Source organism: Octopus bimaculoides, chromosome 11, assembly GCF_046866305.1.
Source record: "Octopus bimaculoides isolate indiv1 chromosome 11, ASM4686630v1, whole genome shotgun sequence".
NCBI lineage: Eukaryota > Metazoa > Mollusca > Cephalopoda > Octopoda > Octopodidae > Octopus > Octopus bimaculoides.
The window spans coordinates 52,173,030-52,198,589 of NC_142938.1; the positions used below are offsets into that span (position 1 = coordinate 52,173,030).

The 25,560-nt window shown below is 35.4% G+C and overlaps 1 protein-coding gene across 3 annotated transcripts; it reads left to right on the top strand.

The window, feature by feature from the left end:
• Positions 1–25,560, top strand: LOC106873921 (GRIP and coiled-coil domain-containing protein 1). Of its 3 annotated transcripts, none has more exons than XM_014921458.3 (11): positions 1–46; positions 2,847–2,879; positions 5,261–5,379; positions 5,789–5,982; positions 9,073–9,198; positions 11,599–11,688; positions 14,328–14,456; positions 15,559–15,750; positions 22,354–22,738; positions 23,535–23,668; positions 24,659–25,560. In XM_014921458.3, exons 3-11 carry the CDS (start codon positions 5,295–5,297, stop codon positions 25,487–25,489), a joined length of 2,166 nt encoding a protein of 721 aa, XP_014776944.1. In that variant the 5' UTR covers positions 1–46; positions 2,847–2,879; positions 5,261–5,294; the 3' UTR covers positions 25,490–25,560. The 3 variants fall into 3 exon arrangements, with proteins under 3 accessions (XP_014776944.1, XP_052827750.1, XP_052827749.1); XM_052971789.1 differs by lacking the exon at positions 1–46 and adding an exon at positions 1,996–2,020; XM_052971790.2 differs by lacking the exon at positions 14,328–14,456.

Here is a 25,560-nt window from a genome sequence, read left to right on the forward strand (position 1 = left end):
AAAGCATTCTGGGCTTTTCCCGATTAGGTTCTGAACTGTCGACGTGGTAAGTTTCTCTATTAAGTCTTTAATTAAAGTCAGTTAATTTAATTCAATTTCAGTTTCAGTCTTCCTCATTAATCCTTTATTATCCTAGTTTGTCCTTTCATTCATGTGTTGTCAATTTAAAGTTGTCGTCGTCAGATCAAACCTGGTCGTGGTTGGAAACCTTAATTTAAGATGTTCTTGTTTTGTTTTAAATCCCAGATGTTATTGTTGACGTCTTTTAATTGTTTAATAAACCAAATCTGTCAACATTTTTTTGGTATTCTCTTCTGCTAACCATTAAGCCAAACAGCCCTTGACTACTTCTGATCTGTCTTAAATACCGATAAACATGATCTGATATTTTGCCATGTCACACCATCTGCCAATCTCTCACGCCTCTCCTTGTTATGTTTAGTGACGACGACCCTTTGCATTACGAGTTCGAATCCATCTGAAAGTAACTCGACCAGTCTTCCTTTTTGGGGGTCATTGAAATTAAATACCAGTCAAATGTTGGGACGGATTTATATTCTTGGGCGTAAAAGGAATTATGTTTCAACCTAAATACCTTGAGCCTTTGAGAGAGCTTCTGTGTGATCACTCGACCTGATAAAATAGCTGCTAATTTACTTCATACCACCTTATACTATTTTAAAGTGGGAAGGACATATCGAGGTCTTCGGTGCTCACTGCTTTTTAAAAATGTGACTAATGGACACAGTTAGAATACCTTTGATCAAAACTAACCTGGAACAATGACTAATTAAATACCTGAGCAGGCCATTGTTCAAACTTCTAAAATCGGTTGAACAACAGACTGTTGAAGTATTTAGTTACACTGTCGTTGTTGAGGTATTTAATTACACTGTCGTTGTTGTTCCTGGTCAACTTTGTCCTTATTAAAACAGATAACGCATTTTAATTTTTACTTGTCAAACTGTTCATTGTTCGTTCATTTTCACACCCAAATGTCAATTTCAATTTTTAATATGTTTTTTTCTCGCTCGTTTATATTTTAACGTGTCTGAAAACTTGATCTCGTATCGGAATCTTCATTCTCGAAATTTGGTGAATATAGGTAAAAAAAATAAAGGTGGAGGAAATGGTAAAGGCAAGTTGATACAATGTCTCGAGAAAAGTATTAACATCACTCAGCTTAATTTCTAGTTGTTGGGACCAAGGAAAAAGAAATATTTTTCTTTAGTTGATATTTTATTAACTTTGAAAATCCAAAGGGATTCAATGGCGTGATATAGACATCTGAATTGCGAAAATAATTTTAGAAATATAAAAAAAGTGGCCGGATTTCTTTTCTGAGTTGGGTCTAAATGTATGAAACTCCACAACTGTTTGGGTCCTTGAACACTCACACATTCCGTTCGTTCATTGATATTATGTCCCAGAAAGCTAAAATAATGTAGAACCCATGAGAACTGAACTCAGTTTATAGTGGATGTTATTTATTTCAGTTTTAAGTTGTTTTTTTTTTTAATACTTATTTCACATTTGTCTACGTAGCACATAAATTGATTGGCAAAGGAAGGGAATATAGATTCATTTACTTTTGCAGATTTTCTGTTTCTATGTCCCAGTCAACAGGATTATTTATCGATTTTCTTTATATTTAGGTGACAGATGGATTAATATTTAAATACGATCTACGCTGATTTTTTTTTGTGAAAAATTAGAAAATATTTTTTTCTTTTACTCAGAAATTATTGATATGAAATAATCTTGTGCTTATCCAGTGACTCGGTAAAGGAAATATTTACTTAAGAAGAGTAGAAAGAATGGCACTTGTTTTCTTCATAATCTTAGGACTTCAGATGACACCAAACACTGACGAAATACTTGTGAAGCAGCATTCTCGTCCCTTTCGATAGTTGGTGTCACCAACATACCGTCTGTAATGAAGCCGGGCTCACTGACACTTAACTTACCTGGGTGCTGTTCTGTTACCTTGTAGTAACAGAAATGTCATCATACAAATACAGTTTGTGCAACTATCAACTTTTTACAACATTAATAATTTCGTTATGATTTAGTTAATTAGCACTACTATTATCGCTGAATTTTATTTATTTTTTTTATTATCATTAACAATGTAATATCCAGTTTGTGATGATGGTATGGATTAGATAATTACTCTTTTACTTGTTTCAGTCATTTGACTGCGCCCATGCTGGAGCACCGCCTTTAGTCGAGAAAATCGACCCCAGGACTTATTCTTTGTAAGCCTAGCACTTATTCTATCGGTCTCTTATTGCCGAACCGCTAAGTTACGGGGACGTAAACACACCAGCATCGGTTGTCAAGCGATGTTGGGGGGACAAACACACATACATATATATATATGTATATATATATATATATATATATATATATATATATATATATATATATATATATATATATACGACGGGCTTCTTTCAGTTTCCGTCTACCAAATCCACTTACAAGGCTTTGGTTGGCCCGAGGCTATAGTAGAAGACACTTGCCCAAGGTGCCACGCAGTGGGACTGAACCCAGAACCATGTGGTTGGTAAGCAAGCTACTTACCACACAGTCACTCCTGCGCCTATTCTTCAACACATTGTATTTCCACATATCTGAATCTCATATTATCCCATGTAAGAAGTCCAATGTTCGCTCTTCACTGTTTCCTCTCAGATCACTTTTAGTCTACAATTCTATTATGCCCACCTCATTACTAACTTTAAGATGTTTCTTTATTTAATATACAGTATCGGTTGAAATTACATTACATTCTTTATTTAACATATGCTATATTACATGGCCAACTCAATTATCTTTACTAGATGCAGTTTGCAATGGGACAATGTCTTGATAAGGTAAGATTCGTTACTATTAATTACTGTTGTAGAAGTAAAATAAGTTCATGTATAATTATAGTCTCAGGATTATATATCCTCTAAACATTTCATCGTGTTTGGTTGGAGTGTGACAAATTTACTAGCTGTTAGAAGTATGTACCAGCTACTGTTGGTGTCTAATACATTCCTTGGCATCTTGTCCAGAAGAAGCTTTACGAATCATCATCATCATTTAATGTCCGTTTTCCACGCTGGCATGGGTTGGACAGTTTGACAGGAATTGGCCAGCCGGGAGCTGTCCAGATTCCAGTTGTCTGTTTTGGCATGGTTTCTATGGGTGGATGCCTTTCCTAATGCCAAATCTAACATGAAAAATGACAATTACAATTAATGCTGTTTTATTAGATTTCAAAAGTGAAAAATCTATATATATTTGACGATATATTTGCTGGATTTGGCATAAAATTGAAACTAGTTACCTTTTAAAAGTTTTTCTTGTTAACTGTTATTTTACTTGACGTTTTCTTAAGGTCGGTAGGAGGATACATGCCTACAACAATTTGTGTATGATCATCATTATTGCTGTTGTTGTTTTATGTTCAACTTCAATGTTAGCATAAATTAGATGGGTTGTTGCTTCTGTCTTATATGTGTTGCAGGACCGAACCTTCTTTATGAATTTAACGATAGACTTAGTTTCCATCGTTGGATTCCCTTCCTAACAACAGCCATTGTATAACTGGATGCATTTTAATGTGGTATCAGCATTGAAGAGGTTGTCACGTCTTTGACAAGATTGAAGGATCATGTCAATGCTACACTTAATAAAAATGTTCTAGGTACACTTTCTGTGGCACCAATACTGAAGAGGATAGGGGTAAAGTGTAAAGACCCCCTTTAGTCATGAACGACCATGATTTTTGCACCTCGAAAGTTACCTTCTGAGGCACAAGTCTAGGCAAGGTTGTTTGTGGAAGACCAGCAATCGCTCATGCATATCAGCCTCCCCTCTCCGTACCACTGATGTTATCCAAAGGAAAGGCAAAGACCAATATAGCTTGGCACCAATGATGTAGCAACTCATTTCTGCAGCTGAGTGAACTGGAGCAATGTGAAATAAAGTATCTTGCTCAAGAACACAACACATCCTGGTCCAAGATTTGAACTCAATATCACATGATTGTGAACCAAATGCTTTAACCACTGAGCCATGCTACTTCATAGTGGATGGGGTTAAAAGGAAGATAAATGGTGGATGTTAATACCAGAAGATGAATATTGTTAGAGTGTATTTGATAAGGTCCAATATGCTTGTACTTCAAATGAGTGAGTTATGACAATTGAGAGAGAGAGAGAGAAGTGGAGTGTTAGTGTGGCATCCATTCTTAGACAGGAAACCATGTTTGGTCAACAAAAGAAATCCAGTGCTATCTTTAGTCACACCAACAGCATAAAAAAAGTGAGATGAGCGATAGGAGCATGAGTAATAAAGATATGAATGAGAAAGAGACGATTGATTAGGGCTTTAGAAAAATCAAAGGCTGTCAAAGAGGTCTAAATAGAGACTTGACAATGCTGTCAGATAAAATATAAAAAACACTGTCTACACGAATTTCTTAACACACACACACACACATATATATGCATATGGTGAGCTGGCAGATTCGTTAACATGCCAGACAAAATGCTTAGCTGTATGCCCTCTAGCTTTAATGTTCTGAGTTCAAATGCCACCAAGGTTAATTTTGCCATTCACCCTTGTAGGGTTGATAAAATAAGTATCAGCTGAGCACTAGTGTTAATGTAATCAACTAACCCTCTCCATCAAGGTTGCTGGTTTTGTTCCAGAATATGAAACAATATGCATATCTGTTTGTCTGTCTACATACAAGTGGCTGAGCCCTCCACAGACACGTGTACCCTTAACGTAGTTCTCGGGGATATTCAGCGTGACACAGTGTGACAAGGCTGACCCTTTGAATTACAGGCACAACAGAAACAGGAAGTAAGAGCAGGGTTCGCCACCATCCCCTGCCGGTGCCTTGTGAAGCTTTAGGTGTTTTCGCTCAATAAACACTCACAACACCCGGTCTGGGAATCGAAACTGCGATCCTATGACCGCGTGTCCACTGTCCTAACCACTGGGCCATTGCGCCTCCAAAATTACTAAGTAAATCATTATTATTATTATTATTAGGGTGGTGAGCTGACAGAATTGTTAGTGCGCTGGGACAAAATGCTTAGTGGCATTTCTTCTGGCTTTACATTTTGAGTCCGCTGCCCTAACCACTGGGCCATTGCGCCTCTACATCTATCTACATACCTACTTTATCTATCTATCTATCTATCATTAATTAATTAATTAAGTTTATGTGTTTCTATGTCTTGTATAATTTCAGTCACCAAATTAAGATGGATCATTTCAAATGAAATATGGACAAGACAACAAGAAGTGAACTAATAAAAACTATTGAAAGTCAGAAAGACAAAATTCAAAGATATGAAGCCAGATTAAGAGGTAAGTGGTTGCTTGTATCAGGAAATTCAGATACTGGAAAAAAACAACCGGTAATTAATCCATTGATATAAACCTTCTGACTCTGCTTGTCTCTGTACAACACAATAAGCCTTAAGGGAGGTAACTGTGACTGGTTTTTTGTCTTTGATTCTATCAGAATGAGCCTGTTGTGTTTCGTTGTAACATTTTTGATGGGTCGGTCGTCTGAAATAATTTCAATATCTTTTCATGATTATATCTTGGGTGTAAATGTATCAGGAATCGATGATTATAGGTAAACAAGGCAGGGCAGACAGAGAACACAAATGATTATTTTATAATTAAATTGGTTCATTGATTAGTTTGGTGTAAAATTTGTATATTGCTATTGAATATTTTATTAATGAAAATCTAATCGTTTATTACCTAGATTTAATCAGTGCTTACAAAGGTTTGTCAAAAGAGAAAGAGGCTCTGGAAGCTAGCATCCAATGTTTAACTGCAACTGATTTGAACAATGGTATAGGTAAAAAATCATTTTCTGCTGCCAACAAGGAAAACAACAATGACAAAGAAAAAACAGATGAAGAAAAAGAAGAAATTCCTCACCCATTACAGTCAATGGTAATTATTTAAAGCTTTTTTTTTATTATATGTTATCAGGAAATTTGAAGTAAGTTCTTTTACAACTGGAAGAGTATTGGGATATCTTTATTCTTCTAATATTACTGATTTTTAAAGCTTTTTGTACACAACTAGGTTTATTTAAGATGTCTGTAAGTTTGAAGTAACAGTTTTTGGCCTTCAGTTGAATTAAAGAGATGTCATAACGGTATTGGCACTTAATAAACTTCCAGTCAATGAGACAAGTATGACAAACGCTTCACTGTGAGAGTCAAACACAGACAGAAATACACACACACACACACATGTTGGGCTTCTTTTAGTTTCTGTCTACTAAATCCCCTGACAAGGCTTTGGTGAGCCCAAAGCTATATTAGAAGACACTTGTACCATTGCGTGGTACTGAACCTGGGACTGTGTGGTTGGGAAGCAAGCTTCTTACCACACAGCCATGCCTCCACCATTTCTTACCCAACAGCCACACCTGTGTATTTTGTAATAATGGTTCGCTGAGATCAGATAGAAATATCTAGAAAAAATGTGCTCTTGAATTAAATGGAATTACTAAAAGAATGTCATAAAGTCAAAAGTAAAAGTTCCATTGTTGCATATTTGAAAAAATGCATAGTTTCAATGGAATGGACAATATTTTACTCTAAGAGACTTCTTAGTTCATCTAATTTAGTAACTAGATCCCTACATTTATCAGGAACAATATCTTATGCAGCTGCAGTTCCAGTTTGGTATCAATACAAGGAAAATGATGAACCACAAACTAGATATATAGCTTGAACTGATTCTTAAGGATGAATGGAATATATCAGCTCAAAATATATTATCAATTCATAACAGATCAAAATGAAGAATAATGAATATTGACAGCAGATCAAATAGAGCAGGGGTTCTCAACCATTTTTTGTCTGTGAACCCCTTTGATCGTTGTTTTATTGTAGTGGATCTTCCATAATCATTCAGTGTTTAAAAACTAGTTCTATAGAGACTTTTTTTTTGACAATTCCTATTTTAAATTAAAATTACGATAAACGTAAATAAACAAACGATGTTTGCTTTTAGAAGCGCTGAGATGTCTTTTAGAAAGTTAAAGAAGTGATTTTAAATTCTCAATCGCAGAATAATGCTAATAATATAGCCTGAACAGGATAAACTATCCCTATTTTGCAGAGAAAAGTGTAGGTGGCTAGCTGTGGACTCGAACTCACATCCCCGTGATTACATGTCACGATGCTTTGACCGATTATTATTTACGTTTATCGTAATTTGAATTTAACATATGAGAGCGTCTTATAAAGTGAGATTTATATATCTTAATTTGCAGAGGAATTTGTAGTGGGTAGCTTAGCTTAATTGGTCAAAGCATCGTGACATGTAATCACGGGGATGTGAGTTCGAGTCCACAGCTAGCCACCTACACTTTTCTCTGCAAAATAGGGATAGTTTATCCTGTTCAGGCTATATCATTAGCATTATTCTGCAATTGAGAATTTAAAATCACTTCTTTAACTTTCTAAATTCCTATTTTGTTTTTCATACATTAACTTGTGTAGGTTGAACTATGTAAAATGTTAAGAGAAAGAAACTGAGCTATTTCTTGCAATACATACCACTATATACATCTACAACCAAATGTTTTCAGAGGTCCTTGAAATACTATTGTGGGTCCCCAATTTACTATTTTATTGCATGGACCCCAGTTGAGAATCACTGAAAGAGATTTCAGTCCCTCAAGTCCCCAATAATATTATGGTTCAACAACTGAGACAGACATAAACTTAGCAAATGACATTAGACATAGTTGTTGAATAATGAAAGGAATTCAATTAATTTATTTCTGGATGAGGGGATGTTATTGGTAGGTTAATATTACTGTTTATGAATAAGGTGGTGAGCTGGCAGAATCATTAACACACTGGGCAAAATGCTTAGCGGTATTTCATCTGTTTTCGTGTTCCGAGTTCAAATTCCACCATGGTGAACTTTGCATGTCATCCTTTTGGGGTTGATAAAATAAGTACCAGTTGATCATTGAGGTTGATGCAGTTGACTTACCCACTACACTGAAATTGATGGCCTTGCACCAAAATTTGAAATCAGTAATATTGTTTGTGATTAGGAAGACTTAACACTTTTGTTGCCATATTTCTGTTGAAATGCTCTGTGTTTCTTTCAATTATTCTAAATATAACAAAGAATTTAGTAAAATAATTTAATTATCTATTTCGTTATTGCCCACAAGGGGCTAAACATAGAGGGAACAAACAAGAACAGACGAACGGATTAAGTCGATTATATCGACTCCAGTGCGTAACTGGTACTTAATTTATCGATCCCGAAAGGATGAAAGGCAAAGTCGACCTCGGCGGAATTTGAACTCAGAACGTAACGGCAGACGAAATACCGCTAAGCATTTCGCCCGGCGTGCTAACGATTCTGCCAGCTCGTTAACTTAATTATCATCAACCCTTTAGCATTCAGACTACTCTGTCAAATGTAAAGCCTGTTTAATTACATTGTTTTAAATTAATTGTACAACATCTTGAAACTCTGAGATTTTGATGGTGTCCCTGTTTATTTTTAGAATGAGTTTGTAGGGTAGGTGTGAGAGGTCAGAGCTGACTGGTTTGAGCATAAAACAGGAAGACAATTTTGGCCTGATATGGCCGGTTTAAACACTAAAGGGTTAAGCTAGTGTTAGGAGCATATATTGTGATTAAGGTTTGGTGGAAGATTTTAATTCAGAACTTTTGAAAACAAGACATTTGTACTACAGAGCCAGAGGCGATTTCAGGTGGGTTTGTATCAAAAGGTTTAAGGTGATTACTAATTCATTGTAACAGCTTGGCTTTGATTATATTTCGATAAATACTATGACACAATGTATTTCATCTCTTGTTTTTTTTATCACAATCCTTTTAAGATACATATTTTATACAGAATTCTTAAGTATTTTGATATTTTCTATGAAGCCATTCCATTCTGTTGATAAAATTAAATCTAAGAGTATTTCATGTCTAATATAGACTCAATTGCTATTTTATTTATTTTAGACTCAAATTTAATTTTCTATTTCAGTCCAGTGAATCCCATCAGACTGATATTGAAGAAAAGTTGGCTACATTGACGACCACATTAAGTGTTTTGACCAATGAAAAATCTCGACTTGAAAGTAGTTATCTTGCCGAAAAAAAACAGCTAAAAGTAAATTTGTACCTGATATTTTTAATTATTTTTTAACAGTCTCGTGATCAAGAAATTCAAATTTCTCTTGATTTTGGTATCAGTGCTAAACTTTTACTGTATTCTTCATAGTTCTTATAGTGTCTGAGACAAAAAATAGAAGCAGATGTACCACGGTGTAGCCATCTAGTTTCACCAGTCCTCAGTCAAATCGTCCAACCCATGCTTGCATGGAAAGCGGACGTTAAACGATGATGATGAATGAGTGCATACTATTTTCATCTTTGATGATATTAGCATAGTATAACCATTGTAAGGTGTTGAGCCGGTAGAATTGTTAGGATGCTGGGCAAATTGCTTAGTGGTATTTCATCCGTCTTTACATTCTGAGTTCAAATTCCACTGAATTCGACTTTGCTTTTCCTCTTTTCTGGGTCAGTAAAATAAGTACCAGTTGAGCACTGGGGTTGATATAATCGACTAGCTTCTGCTCCAAAATTGCTGGCCTTGTGCCAAAATTTGAAACCAATATTATACCAAGCAGTGTATATGTTGGATTAATTTTGCTATTGCTAATCATCATCATCATCATCGTTTAACGTCCGCTTTCCATGCTAGCATGGGTTGGACGATTTGACTGAGGACTGGTGAAACCAGATGGCTACACCAGGCTCCAATCCGATTTGGCAGAGTTTCTACAGCTGGATGTCCTTCCTAACGCCAACCACTCAGAGAGTGTAGTGGGTGCTTTTACGTGTCACCAGCACGAAGGCCAGTCAGGCGTTACTGGAAATGGCCACGCTCAAAATGGTGTATTTTATGTGCCACCCGCACAAGAGCCAGTCCAGGGGCACTGGCAACGATCTCGCTCGAAAATCCTTACACATGTCACGTGCACAAGTGCCAGAAAGGCGACGCTGGGCAAAGGTGCCATCCCGATTTCGCTTTCGCTTGCCCCAATAAGTCTTCGCAAGCTGAGTTTCGTGTCCAGTGAAGGAGACGACGTTGGCATGGGTGCCTTGCTATTAATGAAAATGCTAAACTTTGCTTGCCTCTATTTTGACAAGTTGTGAAAAGTCAGCTTTTAACTGTTTTGATAGCAACATGCCTGAAACTGTTTGCTATATTCAAAATTAACTGAGAGAAAGGCAGTGTATTTCAAAAGACATATGCTAACAAAAGGGTTGTAGTAATTATTTCAACAATATACAGAAATCCAAATTTACAAAACATCTCTTCAGTGCTATCATATAGAAATGGATTTTAAAAAGTAACAATAATGATGATGATAATCGTAATAATGGTTTCTAATATGGTGCAGGCATGGCTGTGTGGTAAGAAGCTTGCTTCCCAATTACATAGTTCTGAGTTCAGTCCCACTGCATAGCACATTGGGCAAGTGTCTTCTACTCTAGCCTTGGGCTGACCAAAACCTTGTGAGGGGATCTGGTTGATGGAAACTGAAAGAAGACCATTGTATACATATATATATATATATATATATATATATATATATATATATATATATATACATATATATATACGTGTATGTATATCTATGTATGTTTGTCTTTGTATATATATATATATATATACATATATATATATATATATATATATATATATATATATATATATATATATATATATATATATATATATATATATATATACATATATATATACGTGTATGTATATCTATGTATGTTTGTCTTTGTGTCTGTGTTTGTCCCCCCTCCCCCATCACCGCTTGACAACTGGTGTTGGTGTGTTTATGTCCCTGTAACTTAGTGGTTTGGCAAAAAGACCGACAGAATAATAAGTACTAGGCTTAAAGTATAGTCCTGGGGTCAATTTGTTTGACTAAAGCAACTTCAAGGTGGTGCTCCAGCATGGCCGCAGTCAAATGACTGACGCAAATAAAAGAATAATACAATCAGATGCTAAATTTCGAGAAGGGGAACAGCAGATCATTTTTGACTCTTCAGCACTTGATTAACCTTATTTTTATTCATCTTGAAAAATTGAATGTGATAAGGATGAAATCCACTTCTTTCCTACAAAATAATCTGAATACTTCGATTTATTGGTCTATATTAAGTAATGTAGCAAGTCCAAACTTCGTTAATTAGGTTTGAAATTATAAATAGTTGAAAAATTACTTCTATAAATAATGCACATGTGAGGTTGACAAGTGTGAAATATAATACAATTTTAGTTGAGATATTTTTCTGATGCTGCAATAAATGATAAGTCAATAACCATTAGTAGTAAGTTACTGTGTTGTGGTTGATGAAACCATAGTAAGCATTCTGAAGTATTTTCACAGACTATGTTGTGTAGTAATGAATTTTTTTCATTCAACTTTACATACTTATATAAAGTTTTGTAATTAGCAGTCTTCCGTTTCTTTTCAATTAGACAGAAAATGAAGATCTCCAGAGAAGGCTAGAAGAAAATGAAAAAGTATCTAATCTAAGACAGCAAGGACAAGATGAAATTATCAAGGATGTAAGTGTCATTGCTAAAGGAACAAAGCCATTTTATTTATATCTTCATGTTATTAACATATTACAGCTGAGATGCATTATTCATGGGTAACTGTGATACGAAAGAGTTAATAATATGTAAATTTTAGTTCAAAAGACCCTAATTATTGATTCTCTGAAATATCCCCATTATTACACATCATACAATGTAATTGTGTTGTAAACAGATACATAACTCTGCTTGCTTTAATCTCTGTAGCCAACAGCAATTTTAAGTATGTTATGGTTGATTGATTAGTGTCATTAATTACATCCAGTTGGGAAAATACTTTTATTCCTGTTGAATGCAAATGTTTAAAGTTTAAAACACTGCCCTACCATACTAGATGGAAAAATAATTTTGGAAACAAAACTCTCATTTGTGCTGTCCTTGAAATGTCGATGTAAAGCAGTGTCATGTAAAAAGCACTGGTGTGGGTGATGGTCCCACATAAAGAGCACTCAATACTACACCCTGTAAAGTGGTTGGCATTAAGAAGGGCATCCAGCCACATATAAAGTACCCAATACACTCTGTGGAGTGGTTGGAGTTAGGAAGGGCATCCAGCCAGAGAAACCAAATCAAAACAGACTATAGAACCTGGTGCAGCCACTAGCCTAGCCAATTCCTGTGAAGCCATCCAACCCATGCCAGCATAGAAAGCAGACATTAAATGTTGATGATGATGGAAGCATAGTAAGGGAGTGTGTTGTCAGCAGAACATAATAGTAGAATGAGGTGGGATGCCAACAGTTTAATTTATTCCTATTTAAGGGATCTCCAGTATAAATCTAAGCTTGTTTCATTTTTATTTTTTTATTATGTTCAATAAAGAACAAAGTAAGAATCTTTAACACTAACGTAAAAGCGGTGTTATTGTATGGGGCTGAGACATGGCGAATAGCAGTTAAGTCAAATAAGCAAATACAATCATTCATCAACAGGTGCTTGCGTAGTATACTTGAAATCAGATGGCCCGAACACATAAGCAATATAGAGCTATGGCAAAAAATGAATCAAGTTTCGATTAGAGAGCAAATATTTAAGAAAAAGTGGAAGTGGATTGGTAGCACAATTAGAAAGGACACACCAAATGCAGCGAAAAGTGCTTCACAGTGGAATCTGGATGGATATAGAAAGTGGGGTAGGCCTAAGAACTCGTGGCGTAGATCAACACAAAAGGAACTAGAGAAAGGGGGACATTCATGGCAGAGTATAAGTACAGAAGCGAAAAATTATGCGACATGGAATTCAATTATAAGTGGCCTATACTCTGCGTTGGAGGGTTAAAAGCAAGAAAGAATTATGAATTTCAAAGTAATCCTTCACTGAGCTGCTTTGTTAAAAATCTGTGGTTATTGACGTTCTTATATACTATATGCCTTAAAGCAAAGTCTGTAATGCTTTCATATAAAGTTATCAAGGGCAGTGAGCTGGCAGATTTGTTTCTGCACTGGGCAACATGCTTAGTTGCATTTCATTTGTCTTTAACATTCTGAGTTCAAATTCTGCTAAAGCTAACTTTACCTTTCATCCATTTGTACTTGATAAAATAGATGCCATTTGAGCACAGGGGTTGATGTAATCGAGTTAACCATTTCCTCTAAAATTGCTGGCTTTGCTTTAAAATTTGAAATCAATATAAAGTTAATATGTATTTTAATATTTTTTTATCAGTTATTAAAGATTGGAGTTGATATTTGGTATGTAAAACATAAATATCTTCAAGAAGCTTTTATGAGTCAATGCTTAACTTCAATCTTATTGGCTTTAAGCAAATGAATAAGTAGTGTCCCTGGTTTGCTGGAAACTATCACAGGCGGTAAAATTTATTTAAAAAAAAAAAACGAAAGAAATTGCAACACAAGTGAATATCTTTTCCAAATAGACTACAAAATGCCTTTGATAAATTTAGTCTATGGTTCCTCATTTTTGGGTGGAATTCTACTTTAAGCACCCCATATAACCTCTCGTAGCTTTAAAATTTTTTGAAGTTGTATTCTACACAGGAATTCACATGGCTATATAAAAAAATATTTTAAAAAATTTTTCGAAATTTTTTTAAAGAATATTTTGGGTGATTTTTCAAATTTTTCTTTTTGAGTCAGTTTAAAATATGGACAGTCTAAATTTTTGGCTTAAATCCCAGAATAGACCATTAAATGTGTTTATGAAGAGGAAGATATTGAAAAGCATCAATACGTCAAACTGACAAACGAGGAAGGTATGAGGGGTGAGATGTGCTAAAAATAACAGCTAAATAGGCCTTAAATCACGCACCAGAAAATTTTTTTTTGCTTTGCATAATTGTATGAATTTCCATATATAGAATACAAATTTGCAAAAATTTCCTGAAAATACAAAAAAAAAGAAAGGTTATGAGGAATTATATGGCATTCATGAAACAAAATTCTGCCCATTTTTGTTTCTTCGTTAGTTCTGTGCTTTATTCCTCAAAGAATTATCAAAGCTTTATCAAACAGATATATCTAACATGTAGAAAGAGAGTGAAAAAAAATTAACATTAATTCAGGTGGCATCATTTATGCTGCATGAATTATTAATGTTGATGAATCATTAATCATTAAAAACTGTGATTATTGTTGTAATTCTTATTACAGCTAAAACAGAAACTTCGGTCTCAGCAAAGAGAACGAGAACTGGAGCAAACAGACCATGCCTTTATGTTACGAGAACTTCAAAAACTTGTCAGTGATGAGCGGACTGCCAGGGAAGATCTTGAATATCAAGTAAGCGTCTGATGTAGATGTTCTTTTGTTTTACTTTTAAAAGCCTCAGAGATTATTGCACATAGTGTTTGTCTGTTAAAGACATCTTCTCATGAAATAGTCACAGATGGTGGTGGGGTTCAAGTTAAGTTCCCTCCACTTGTTTCATAAATAATTGACTATTTCATAAGATATAGGGGAGGATGCAGAGACGACTGATTGGATATGATATCAGAACAGTATATATATATATATATATATATATAGGCGTAGGAATGGCTGTGTGGTAAGTAGCTTGCTTACGAACCACATGGTTCTGGGTTCAGTCCCACTTCCTTCTAGCTTGCCAGTCCTCAGTCAAATCGTCCAACCCATGCTAGCATGGAAAGTGGACATTAAACGATGATGATGATAACATGTTAAAATGACCGATTCACTTATCCGTTGTTCAGGATAACTCCATTTCCTTTCTTTTTATCTGTCATATTGTGGAACTCAGCTGGGAGATTTTCAGTTAGGAACTTTTTGAAAAACTACAGAAGTTTCTAATTAGGGAATATTATTTACACAAGTTTTAGAAATTGGAAATTAAAATGTTTGGAAAGTTTGTTTAATAATTTAGATTTCTACATGTGAAATGTTCCAACACTGTATTTGCAGAACCTGTCCATTATGAAGACATAAGAGACCAGCTTAGTACAGCATCCAGCAAGCATAGCATTTCTAAGATCTCTGCATTCAATAGAAATAAAATTTGTCTGACTTTTGGCAATCTAATATAGTCAACTGAAAAAAAAAAGAAAATATATCTAGACTTAATGGGAGAATTAAATCAACTAAAGATTTAGATTGTTGATAGATGACATTAAGAACATGAATAGTTTAAGAATGAAATGAAGTTAAAAACCTGATTATAGTAGAAGAATTGGTAATTATAACAGAGAATATGACAGTCTCATACATCATATAGCATCATGTTTACTGCAATTGGACCATTCTTATAGGGAATCACTTGGAATAGCTGATGACTTCAAGTAAAGTGTTTTTTGGAATTTTGGAAAAAAAAATTAATTCACTTTTATTATTATTATTATGCTTTTGTTTTTTTCTTTTATCTAAATAGCTGGATTTATCCCAAAATGCATTGCAAGCTAAAGAGAAAGCCAATAAACTTTCAGAGCAATATGAGAAGCGGATACACGACTTATCTAATGAATTAGTGGTCTTACAGAATCGTCTGAAAGCTGCTGAAGAGAAGGCCAATCAGCCATCTCCATTACTTCTTGAATTACAAAAAGAATTAACCAGCTTGAAGGTATGTTATTACCTTAGACAATATGTTATTTCTATATATATATATATATCATCATCATCGTTTAACGTCTGCCTTCCATGCTAGCATGGGTTGGACGATTTGACTGAGGACTGGTGAAATCGGATGGCAACACCAGGCTCCAATCTAATTTGGCAGAGTTTCTACAGCTGGATGCCCTTCCTAACGCCAACCACTCAGAGAGTGTAGTGGGTGCTTTTACGTGTCACCCGCACGAAAACGGCCACGCTCGAAATGGTGTCTTTTATGTGCCACCCGTACAAGGCATATATATATATATATATATATATATATATATATATATACATCATTAACTAATTTTATGAAATTTGTGCACATGTACACCAGTTCTCACAAATTTCTAGCATAGCATTATATCACATCTTGCTTTGATATTTAGTTGACAGTTAACACCACAGCTAGAGACAAATTATAAATCAGTAGGTAATGTTTTCTAAGATTTTTAATATAAACAATATAAAACATTTGTAAACAGAAATGTTGTTTATTTAATGTTGCTTTACATGTAAAATATTAACTGCTCACTTATAATGTGTTTCTTATTCATGGGCTTAAACCTCAACTAAACACTTATGTGTATACTCGTATACCCACACACCTTCTTGCAAACACCCATGCTCATACAAACTCATATATAATGTACAAATGAATATAGGTTTTATATATATATATATATATATATATATATATATATTAATGTTTGTTTTCATGTTCAGTTATAATAAAAACAATTTTACATTAATCTGATGGGCTACTCTATATTTTTGTATAATACAAATTTATTATTCTTAAATAAGAATGTTGTTGACAGTAACTTCGAAGTTTCAGTCTGCTAAGCCATCATCAGACTGCAGTCCAACAATGGCTTAGCTGGCTGAAGCTTCAAAGTCAATGTCAACAACATTCTTGTTTAATAATAATAATAATTATAATAATGCAGTACCAGGCAGTGGCTCTCTTGGCTTCTGATCTTAATTGATTGGAAGTGTTATCATGTACATTGTTTTGTCTTGGTATAAAAGATGGGCTACAGCAAATATTCTGCTTAATACCACAGATTTGCTTGTCAATTGTTTGACCTTAACCAGTTGAGCATGTCCCTTGGTGGCTGACGATATGTGCATCTCTGATCACGAGCAGAAGTAGTGGAGGAGCATCATAGCCATGTGTTGAGAGGAATTCTTTGGGGTCTGAATAATTCACCTCTGAAAAGATGGGTGTTTTGCTCAACATTCTTAAACAAACCTTATTCAGGGACCTTTTGAACGGGATGGGCTACTCGACCTGAAGAAAATTCTAACTGGGCCCCACCTGCGAGGTCATGTGCTGTTTATCTTGATATGAGATCACTATGTCGTGCACATATGGTTGTGATGCATGTGCCTGGTGTACCCTTATCAGACGGGTATTCATGATGGGTATATTGGGCTTTGTATATTTTACCCCAGTGTCACTTTGATGGCATGCACTGCTCTCTCACTCAATAGTGATGATAATAATAATAATAATAATAATAATAATAATAATAATAATAATAATTGCCAGTCACAATAAAAACACTGATAATTGTGCAACCTGATATTTGCTACCTCATAATGAGTGACAATGAAAAGACAAAATATTGGGAATAACAGTGCTAACGAAAATGAAGCCCTTCATGGTGACAGTGTTGCACCCGGCAGGCTCTGAGATACTGGTCAGGCTCCAGCCTGTCGTTATCCAGCAATGGACCAGCACACACAGTGTAGGTGGAACAAACAAGTCAATGCTGTGGTCATGGAGTGTTACTACCTGAACAACCCTGTAGATGAAAAAGGTGTTCATATTAGGGGATACCGATAACGTATTGATGTGACGACCGAAAATACAGTTGGCATTATATCCCTATCTCCCAGGCTGGGTTTTGAACCCGTACTCTGGTCAGTTGGGGAGAATGGTATTTCCTTTGTCTCGTCGGCAACCACAGCTATTTTTAGCGTAGCTGCCCCTTTTCGGTCAGCGAAAGTTCAAAAACGGCAGGATAAGAATGTACCGACTGACCCATCTTGGCAGGGGGTAAAGTAGCACAATGAGCTATGGTATTTGGGATGAATAGGAGAACGAGAATTGGCGGCAAAAGCAGTTAGCAGAGAATTTGGCCAGTGGAGTTCTGGTAGCCAGCGGGGCAGTCGAGCGGTAGCAGCTAGCCGAGGCAGTTGGGTTGTAGCAGTCGTCCGAAGCAGTTGGGGGACAGCAGTTTGCCCGTGGAGATGAAGCAGTTGTACAGAGATGAAGAAAGAAGAATTATAAGTCTGACGGATAAAGCTATGGTCAGCAGAAATGTAGAGAGAGGGACAGAGAAATGAAGATGAAGAATTATAAGTCTGACGGATAAAGCTATGGTCAGCAGAAATGTATAGAGAGGGACAGAGAGAGACGGAATTGTAGTGGCAGACTGCCTTGGTCAGTGGAAGTAGCAGACCTGAAGGAAACAAACTTTGTTGGGGTAAATGCTTTTATATTATTTTAGAGAAAAAGAACTCTGAGTTGTTAACTGTGTTGTTAAATGCTTCTAAAAGAAAGGAAAAGAAAAGAAATACAAAAGAAAGAAGCAGAAGAACTTTGTTGTCAAATGAAACTTGAGACACGAACTTTGCGATGTAAAAATGATTGAAAAGCTTATAATTGTTTGGAAACTTTGTCAACGTTATTGAACTGTCATGCCATGTATTGGAATTGTTATTATGTAATGCTCTATTCTAATGTTTTAAATGTATTCTGTGATGTTATGTATGTAAAAAGAAAAGGTTACCCAACGCATGGTCTTCGTGTTGTTTCTTCCTCCCAGTCCTATTTGCCTGTGTTGTTCTTCGTTACGTGCTCCAGCCGGGGCTTTATTATCGGTCAGGATTGTACCGACAGATGAATTTTGCTAGCTCACTGAGCGTGTTGAACGTTCGCGCGTGCGCTAGTTCCCCTTCGGTGTTTAAGGAGGTGCTTAGCGTGCGGGCGTTCGTAACAGTATGTATGATCAATGGAGAGAAAGGATTGTTTCAAATCACAGAGGAGAGATTATGTGATCAAGCTAGAGCGATAAGAAAAAATCATTGGTTCACAGAAGTAGAGCTTGAAACTATCAAAGAAATGGGTGCTGGAGAATAGCAGCAGAGGAAATGATGAAAATACAGTTTTTACTGATAAAAGTAATCTCATAACAGAAAACAGAGTTGAGATCTCTAATTAACCACAGGAAAGGAACAGTGATAGCTTGCTCAATGAGAGACATATAGATGGTTTGGAAGAAGACAATAAAACTAATGGTGACATGACAGATGGGCAAAAGGCAATTTAGAAAAAACAAAGCCAAGACTACAGGAGAACGATAGTGACATTATTTGCAACCTTAAAAAGGCTGATCGGTGGAAATTGAATCAAGAAACGAAAAATGTGAATGAAATTCTGAAATACATCAGAACAAAAAAGATCACAGAATCAAATAATTTGATCAAGGCAGCAAGTATTTTTGTAGCAGAAAACGTGTGTGATGATGTCAAGAAAAAGAAATATAATGGGGGTGACAAAAGAAAAGATCCATGGTAGAAAAGAAGATATATTTCTATATATTTATTGATGTATGTATTTATATTATCTTAGTTGAAAAACTTTGATAAGGTAAATATGTTAATAGTTACCAGGGTAGCAAAATTCACAAAGAAGCTGGGATATTAAAGGAACTTATTTATTATATGCGTTTTACTCCATTTATTCTTTATCATATATTTATATATATATATATATATATATATAGCTAACCGCCCACACTTTTTTCTGCAAAATAGGGGTAGTTTATCCTGTTCAGGCTATATTATTAGCATTATCCTGCGATTGAGAATTTAAAGTCACTTCTTTAACTTTCTAAGACATCTCAACGCTTCTAAAAGCAAACTTCGTTTGTTTGTTTACGTTTATCATAATTTGAATTTAACATATATCCCTCTCTCCCTCTCTCTCTCTTTGGGAGAGAAGTACAAGCACATACACAGATATATACACATACGGCAGTAACTTCCGCCTACCAAATTCAATCTCAAAGCTTCGATATATGTTAAAGCAATTTTTTGATATAAAATACTAAATGAAGCAGCTCTCTCAGAAAAGGTCTGGCTATGTTGCAAAAGTGTTAGCTTCATACTTCATATCTGATCAATTCAAACTTTGTCATGGCTGTTACATTGATCAATTCTAAATCTACAGTTTTGGGATGAATGTAGATGATGGGGCAAGCCTTGTAAAGAAATTTGCTTCCCAGCCATGGGGTTGTGGGTTTTTGGTCCAGCTATGAGGTATATTGGGGAAGTGCCTTCTACAATAGCCTTGAGTTGACCAATGCTGTAGGAGTGGAATTCAATAAAACGGTAACTATGCAGAAGCCTATTGTGTGTGCATAAATACACACACATTCATATTTATATTTTTTTATTTATTTCAGTCATTTGACTGCATCTATGCTAGAGCATTGCCTTGAAGGATTTTAGTTGAACAAATCAACTCCTTTTTGTTGAACTGCTAAGTTATGGGACATAAACACAGCAACACCGGTTGTCAAGTGGTGATGGGGGGAGGACGACAAACATAAAGACATACACACACACACATACGTGATGGGCTTCTTTCAGTTTCCATCTACCAAATCCACTCACAAGGCTTTGGTTGGCCCGACGCTATATTAGAAGATACTTACCCAAGGTGCCATGCAACCATGTGGTTGGGAAGCAAGCTTCTTACCACATAGCCATGTCTGGCTTCCGTTCCGGTGGCATGTAAATAGCACCAGTGTGATCGTTATCAATGTCGTCTTCCTGGCACTTGTGCCAGTGGCATGTGAAAAGTCATTTGAGCGAGATCGTTGCTAGTGCCGATGGACTGGCTCCTGTGCAGGTGACACGTAATACACCATTTCGAGCGTGGCCTTTGCCAGTAAGACATCCGAGCGAGATCGTTGCCAGTGCCCCTGGACTGGCCCTTGTGCAGGTGGCACGCAAAAGCACCCACTACACTCTCGGAGTGGTTGGCATTAGGAAGGGCATCCAGATGTAGAAACTCTGCCAAATCAGATTGGAGCCTGGTGTAGCCATCTGGTTTCACCAGTCCTCAGTCAAATCGTCCAACCCATGCTAGCATGGAAAGCGGACGTTAAACGACGATGATGATGATGGTGATATATAATATTTATATAAACTGATTTAGCTTAGCATGGTAAAGACCATTTCATAATATTTAAAAAAAAATTATTTATTGCTACTTAAAGAGGGATTGAACTGTCATCATTCTAATCATCAACACTGTTTTGTGGTTGCTGTTGTTATGAGATTTGCTCTTTTCTCGGATCTATTTTAAAACGGGGGCCACATTTTTCATTAATGTTTTACGTAGTGTTTTTGGTACGGAAAGACTTTCAAACTTCGTATATTTATCTATTTTGTGTTATAGAACAGAAAAATATTTTTGTATTTGAATTTATTTCATGTAAAAAATTGTCTTATTTCGATAATTTCAACCAATCACTGACAAGTATTCAGTTGTTTACATTTACTCCTTTGGCTGATTAAGCGATGTAAAGCGTATTTAATCTCCATTCCTTCGTTTTATTTGCTTTAACCCTAACCCTAACCCTAACCGTAGGGTTAGGGTTAGGGTTAGGGTTAATTGTTTCAGAATCGTTTGTTTATGTAGTCGGCACTTAATGTATATCGGCTGAATGGACGTCAGTGATTGGTTGAAATTACAGAAATACGATAACTTTAACATGGAATAACTTATGGATTTCTTTTTTTTTTTAAGAAGACTAAGAGAAAAAGATGTTTTATATGACACATTCTACCAGTGTTCCAAGTTTCAAAGTGTTTCGTTAATGAAAAATGTGGCCCCCGTTTTAAAAAAGATCCCTTTTCTCTCCTTCCTCCAGTTTTCATTCTCCATCTGCTACTGCTGCTACTTTCACTTTCTTTCATCATAACCTAAAAATATGGAGTTGTCAAAGATTTAGTATGTGTGTGGGGTTGGAAAGTTTTTGTGTATTTTTCATGTTTTTTGTTGGAGTCTAATACTGAAAATATTATGTGTGTTAAATTGCAACAAAGATCCTCTATATAGCTCCAGCTTGGCAGTCACCAAAATAGAATAGAAATGTATAGACTGTTTGTGGGCTGAAGGTAAATGGTCCTTGACCAATCTGACTGTAAAAAGGTTATCATATTTCCATATCATTAAGGTGGCTAGCTGGCAGAATTGTTAGTGTGCTGGGCAAAATGCTTACCAGCATTCCATCAATCTTTACGTTCTGGGTTCAAATTCCATTGAGGTTGACTTTGCCTTTCATCCTGTCAGGATTGTATAATAAATATCAACTGAATCCTGGGGGTCGATCTAATCAACTTACCTCTCCCCCAAAGTTGCTGGCCTTGTGCCAAAACTTGAAACCAATATTCCCAAATCATCATCATCATCATGGCTTTATGTCATAAAACTTAATTTTATTTTTCAAACTCGATATATATATACTTATTATTTTCTTTGTTTTTTTAGTCTCAGTATCATAGTCAAGTGTATCAGGAAGAACAACGAGCCAATGATGCCGAAGATAGCTTGAATAATATGGCAGAACAAAGTGAAGAACGGGTTTCTGGTTTGGAAGCTAAACTCTCTGATTTGTCTGAGGTGGTGGGCAACTATGAACGATTACGTTTACAAGACCAGCAAGCCATTCAGCGCCTTAAAGAAAGGGTTGCTCAGCTTGATACTGAGAATATGGCCCTAGCCCAGGCTGCTCACATCCCAGATATGAAGAAAGATTTAGAAGAAGACACTGATGTCAATGATGTTCAGGTACTTGTTGATAAAATCAAGAAATATAAGTTGTTGTTAAATACAGCGCTAAATCAGAAAAGTGAGAAATCATTTGAACTTGATGGTAAGTTGATTTAAAACAACCTGGATAATTTTAAAGACTAACGTTTTTAATCCTGTTATTTTTAGGGAGAGTTATTATGCCAATAAAAATTAAGATAAACACACGTATATACATTATTTACATTATTTATATTTGATGGATATTTGTCCTCATCTTGTTTGTTGTTAACACAACGTTTCGGCTGATATATGCCCATGGGCATATGGCGTAGTGGTTAAGAGTGCGGGCTACTAACCCCAAGATTCCGAGTTCAATTCTATGCAGTGACCTTAATAATAATAATAATAACAACATCAAAAAAATACCTTAGGACTGAGAACTCAGGTTCAAAATTTCCTCAAGACACCTGATGAAGGCTGGAGGGTATATCAGCCGAAACGTGTTAACAAAAAACAAGATTAGGACAAATATCTGTCAACTTTAAATAATGTAAATAATGTACATAATTCCTCATCTCTTAAATATAGAACTGAAACACATGTATAGTGTGTATTTATTTTACTGACTCAAAGGATCTTTGTCTAAGAACAAATGATGGCAAATCGATGCTTTAACCATTCTGGCATTACACTTTCCACTTGTGTTGTAAAAGAGAAAAAATGTTATGGTTTCTTTTTTTTCGTTTTTTTATTCATTAAGATTTTATTATTGACTAAAAGAAATTTATTCAAGATTCATCTTGAAAATGAAATTCTCAAAGTTTTTAGAACAAAACTGATTTGTAACATTTTAAAATGGGCAGTTTTCTAGTAATTCTTTTTTTGCTGAATAAATGACTGCTCTTCTTTTATTACAGATATTGTCTACAATGATCTCGCTGCTGACTGTTCTCTTTGTAAGAAATATGAAAAGGAACTTGGTGAGCTGAAAGAAGAGTATGAACGATACAAAATTAGGGCACAAGCTATACTGAAGAGTAGAAGCTTAAAGGTAATGAGGCTTCTGATAATTAAAGTTTGGTTAAAAATATATTCAATTAATAGACGTGATTTGCACAAAGTGTTGTCTTTAATCTAGAATTAAAGTTTTGCAAGTATTTTATGAATAAGAAGCTAACTCTAAAAAATGATAATGATGATCAAGTTTTTGAATTATATTTACCATCATTATCATCACTGTTATAATGTCCCATTTCCCATGCTTACCTGAGTCAGCTGGAATTTGTTGAGGTATATTTTCGCTTCCTGTCATTAACCTTCACCTTTTTCCAAGCAAGATACTATTTCCCCATGGCCGGACATGTGTTTGTGTTATGTGTGTGTTTGTGAGGTCCTGCATATTCTTTTAATTTTCTTTGACAGATATGTTGACAATTTTTGTCGTAATACATTGTTAGAAAAATGAAGAAAATTCTTTTATTTTGAGGCTCTGAGAGTTCAGATACCTTTCAGTTTTTTTAAGCACAAGGTCTTATGTCTAAGAGCATATTTTAACACAATAATGTATAGTTTAGTCTAAAAATAAGGAACACACATACAGTGGACAAACAGTATCTGAATTTTCATATTATAGAGACAGTGTACCCCTAATATACATATAGAAAGTACTGGCATGATTGTGGGATTAAAAGTTAGCTTCATGATTACTTTGTCTTATTGCTCAGTACTTTGGGTTAGTGTCTTTTTTGCAAAGAATATCTTGTGAATGCAGTTTAGTTTGCTGAAAGAAACTGTACAGAAGCCTGTCATATGTCTGTAGTGGGATGGCAAATGATAGTAGATATGGTGGTTGAGGAATGCCACAATAATTGAAATAAAGTAAGAGGCCTCTTATTCTTTGGTCTTTAGTGTGTATCCATTGTAGATGTTTTTTTTTCTATGGTTGAATATTTTCTTAGTTAATTATTTCCTTTTAATCAGATTTTATATACATGTTTTTTTTTTCTTCTTGATAATAATTGGTAAATTATTTTTATTGCAGGAAAACACTTCTCAAGATGACAATTTACGGGAGCAAGTAAGTGAATTGAGAGAGAAAGTGAAAACTTTACACATTCAGCATGAGATCCAGATGAAGTCACAATTAGAGAAAGAAGATAACCTTCACAGTATAATGGTAACCCTTCAAGAGAAACATCACTCAGAGCAGAATGTGATGGTCAGTGAACATCGACATCAACTGGCAGAGCTTGAAGAAGAGTTAAAAAAGCAACGTAATCGGACTATATCCATGTTAATGGAGAAGGACCTTGAAATTGCACGGCTTCAGACACTTGCTAATCTTCCAACTTATAATACAGATTTGTACAGTCAGCATTCATCATCAACATCATTACCACAGAAACAGATGGATGCTTTGAATGCAAAGGACAATGCTGGTTCCAGTAACTTACCAGAAGAGCAACAAAGTTTCTCTAAATTATTGCATAATGTTTCTTCCCCTTCAGGTGATATGCCTCTCATACATTTTGCTCAAGAAATTGCTCGCAAAGATGTTGATATTGCTTCTCTTCGAAGCAGGAAATATCAGCTGGAGACGGCACTTCGAGAACTTCAGCATTCTTTATTGCTTAAAGAGCAGAAAGCTAAAGAAGAGCATGAACAGTTACAAGAGATGCTTCGTAAGCACGAAAGAGATAAGTCAAGAGAAGGAGCTAATTTAGAATATTTAAAAAATGTCGTATATCAGTTTCTCATCTGTACAGACTCTTCTGGGAAACAAAAGATGCTAAATGCAATAATTACCATATTGCAATTTAGTCCTCAAGAACGAGAAAAAGTATATTCTTTCTGTAAAGTACGGTGGGGATAAACAAATTTTGAATTTCCAGTATATTTTATGACCAAATTATTTTACTGATTAAATCTCTGTTAAAGTCTAAA

Bases quoted from the DNA above. Each gene is read 5' to 3' on its own strand.
- LOC106873921 (XM_014921458.3), top strand. From the start codon at position 5,295: ATGGACAAGACAACAAGAAGTGAACTAATAAAAACTATTGAAAGTCAG. The intron at 5,983-9,072 runs GTAATTATTTAA...TTTCTATTTCAG, and splicing joins CTCACCCATTACAGTCAATG to TCCAGTGAATCCCATCAGAC. The intron at 15,751-22,353 runs GTATGTTATTAC...TTGTTTTTTTAG, and splicing joins AAGAATTAACCAGCTTGAAG to TCTCAGTATCATAGTCAAGT.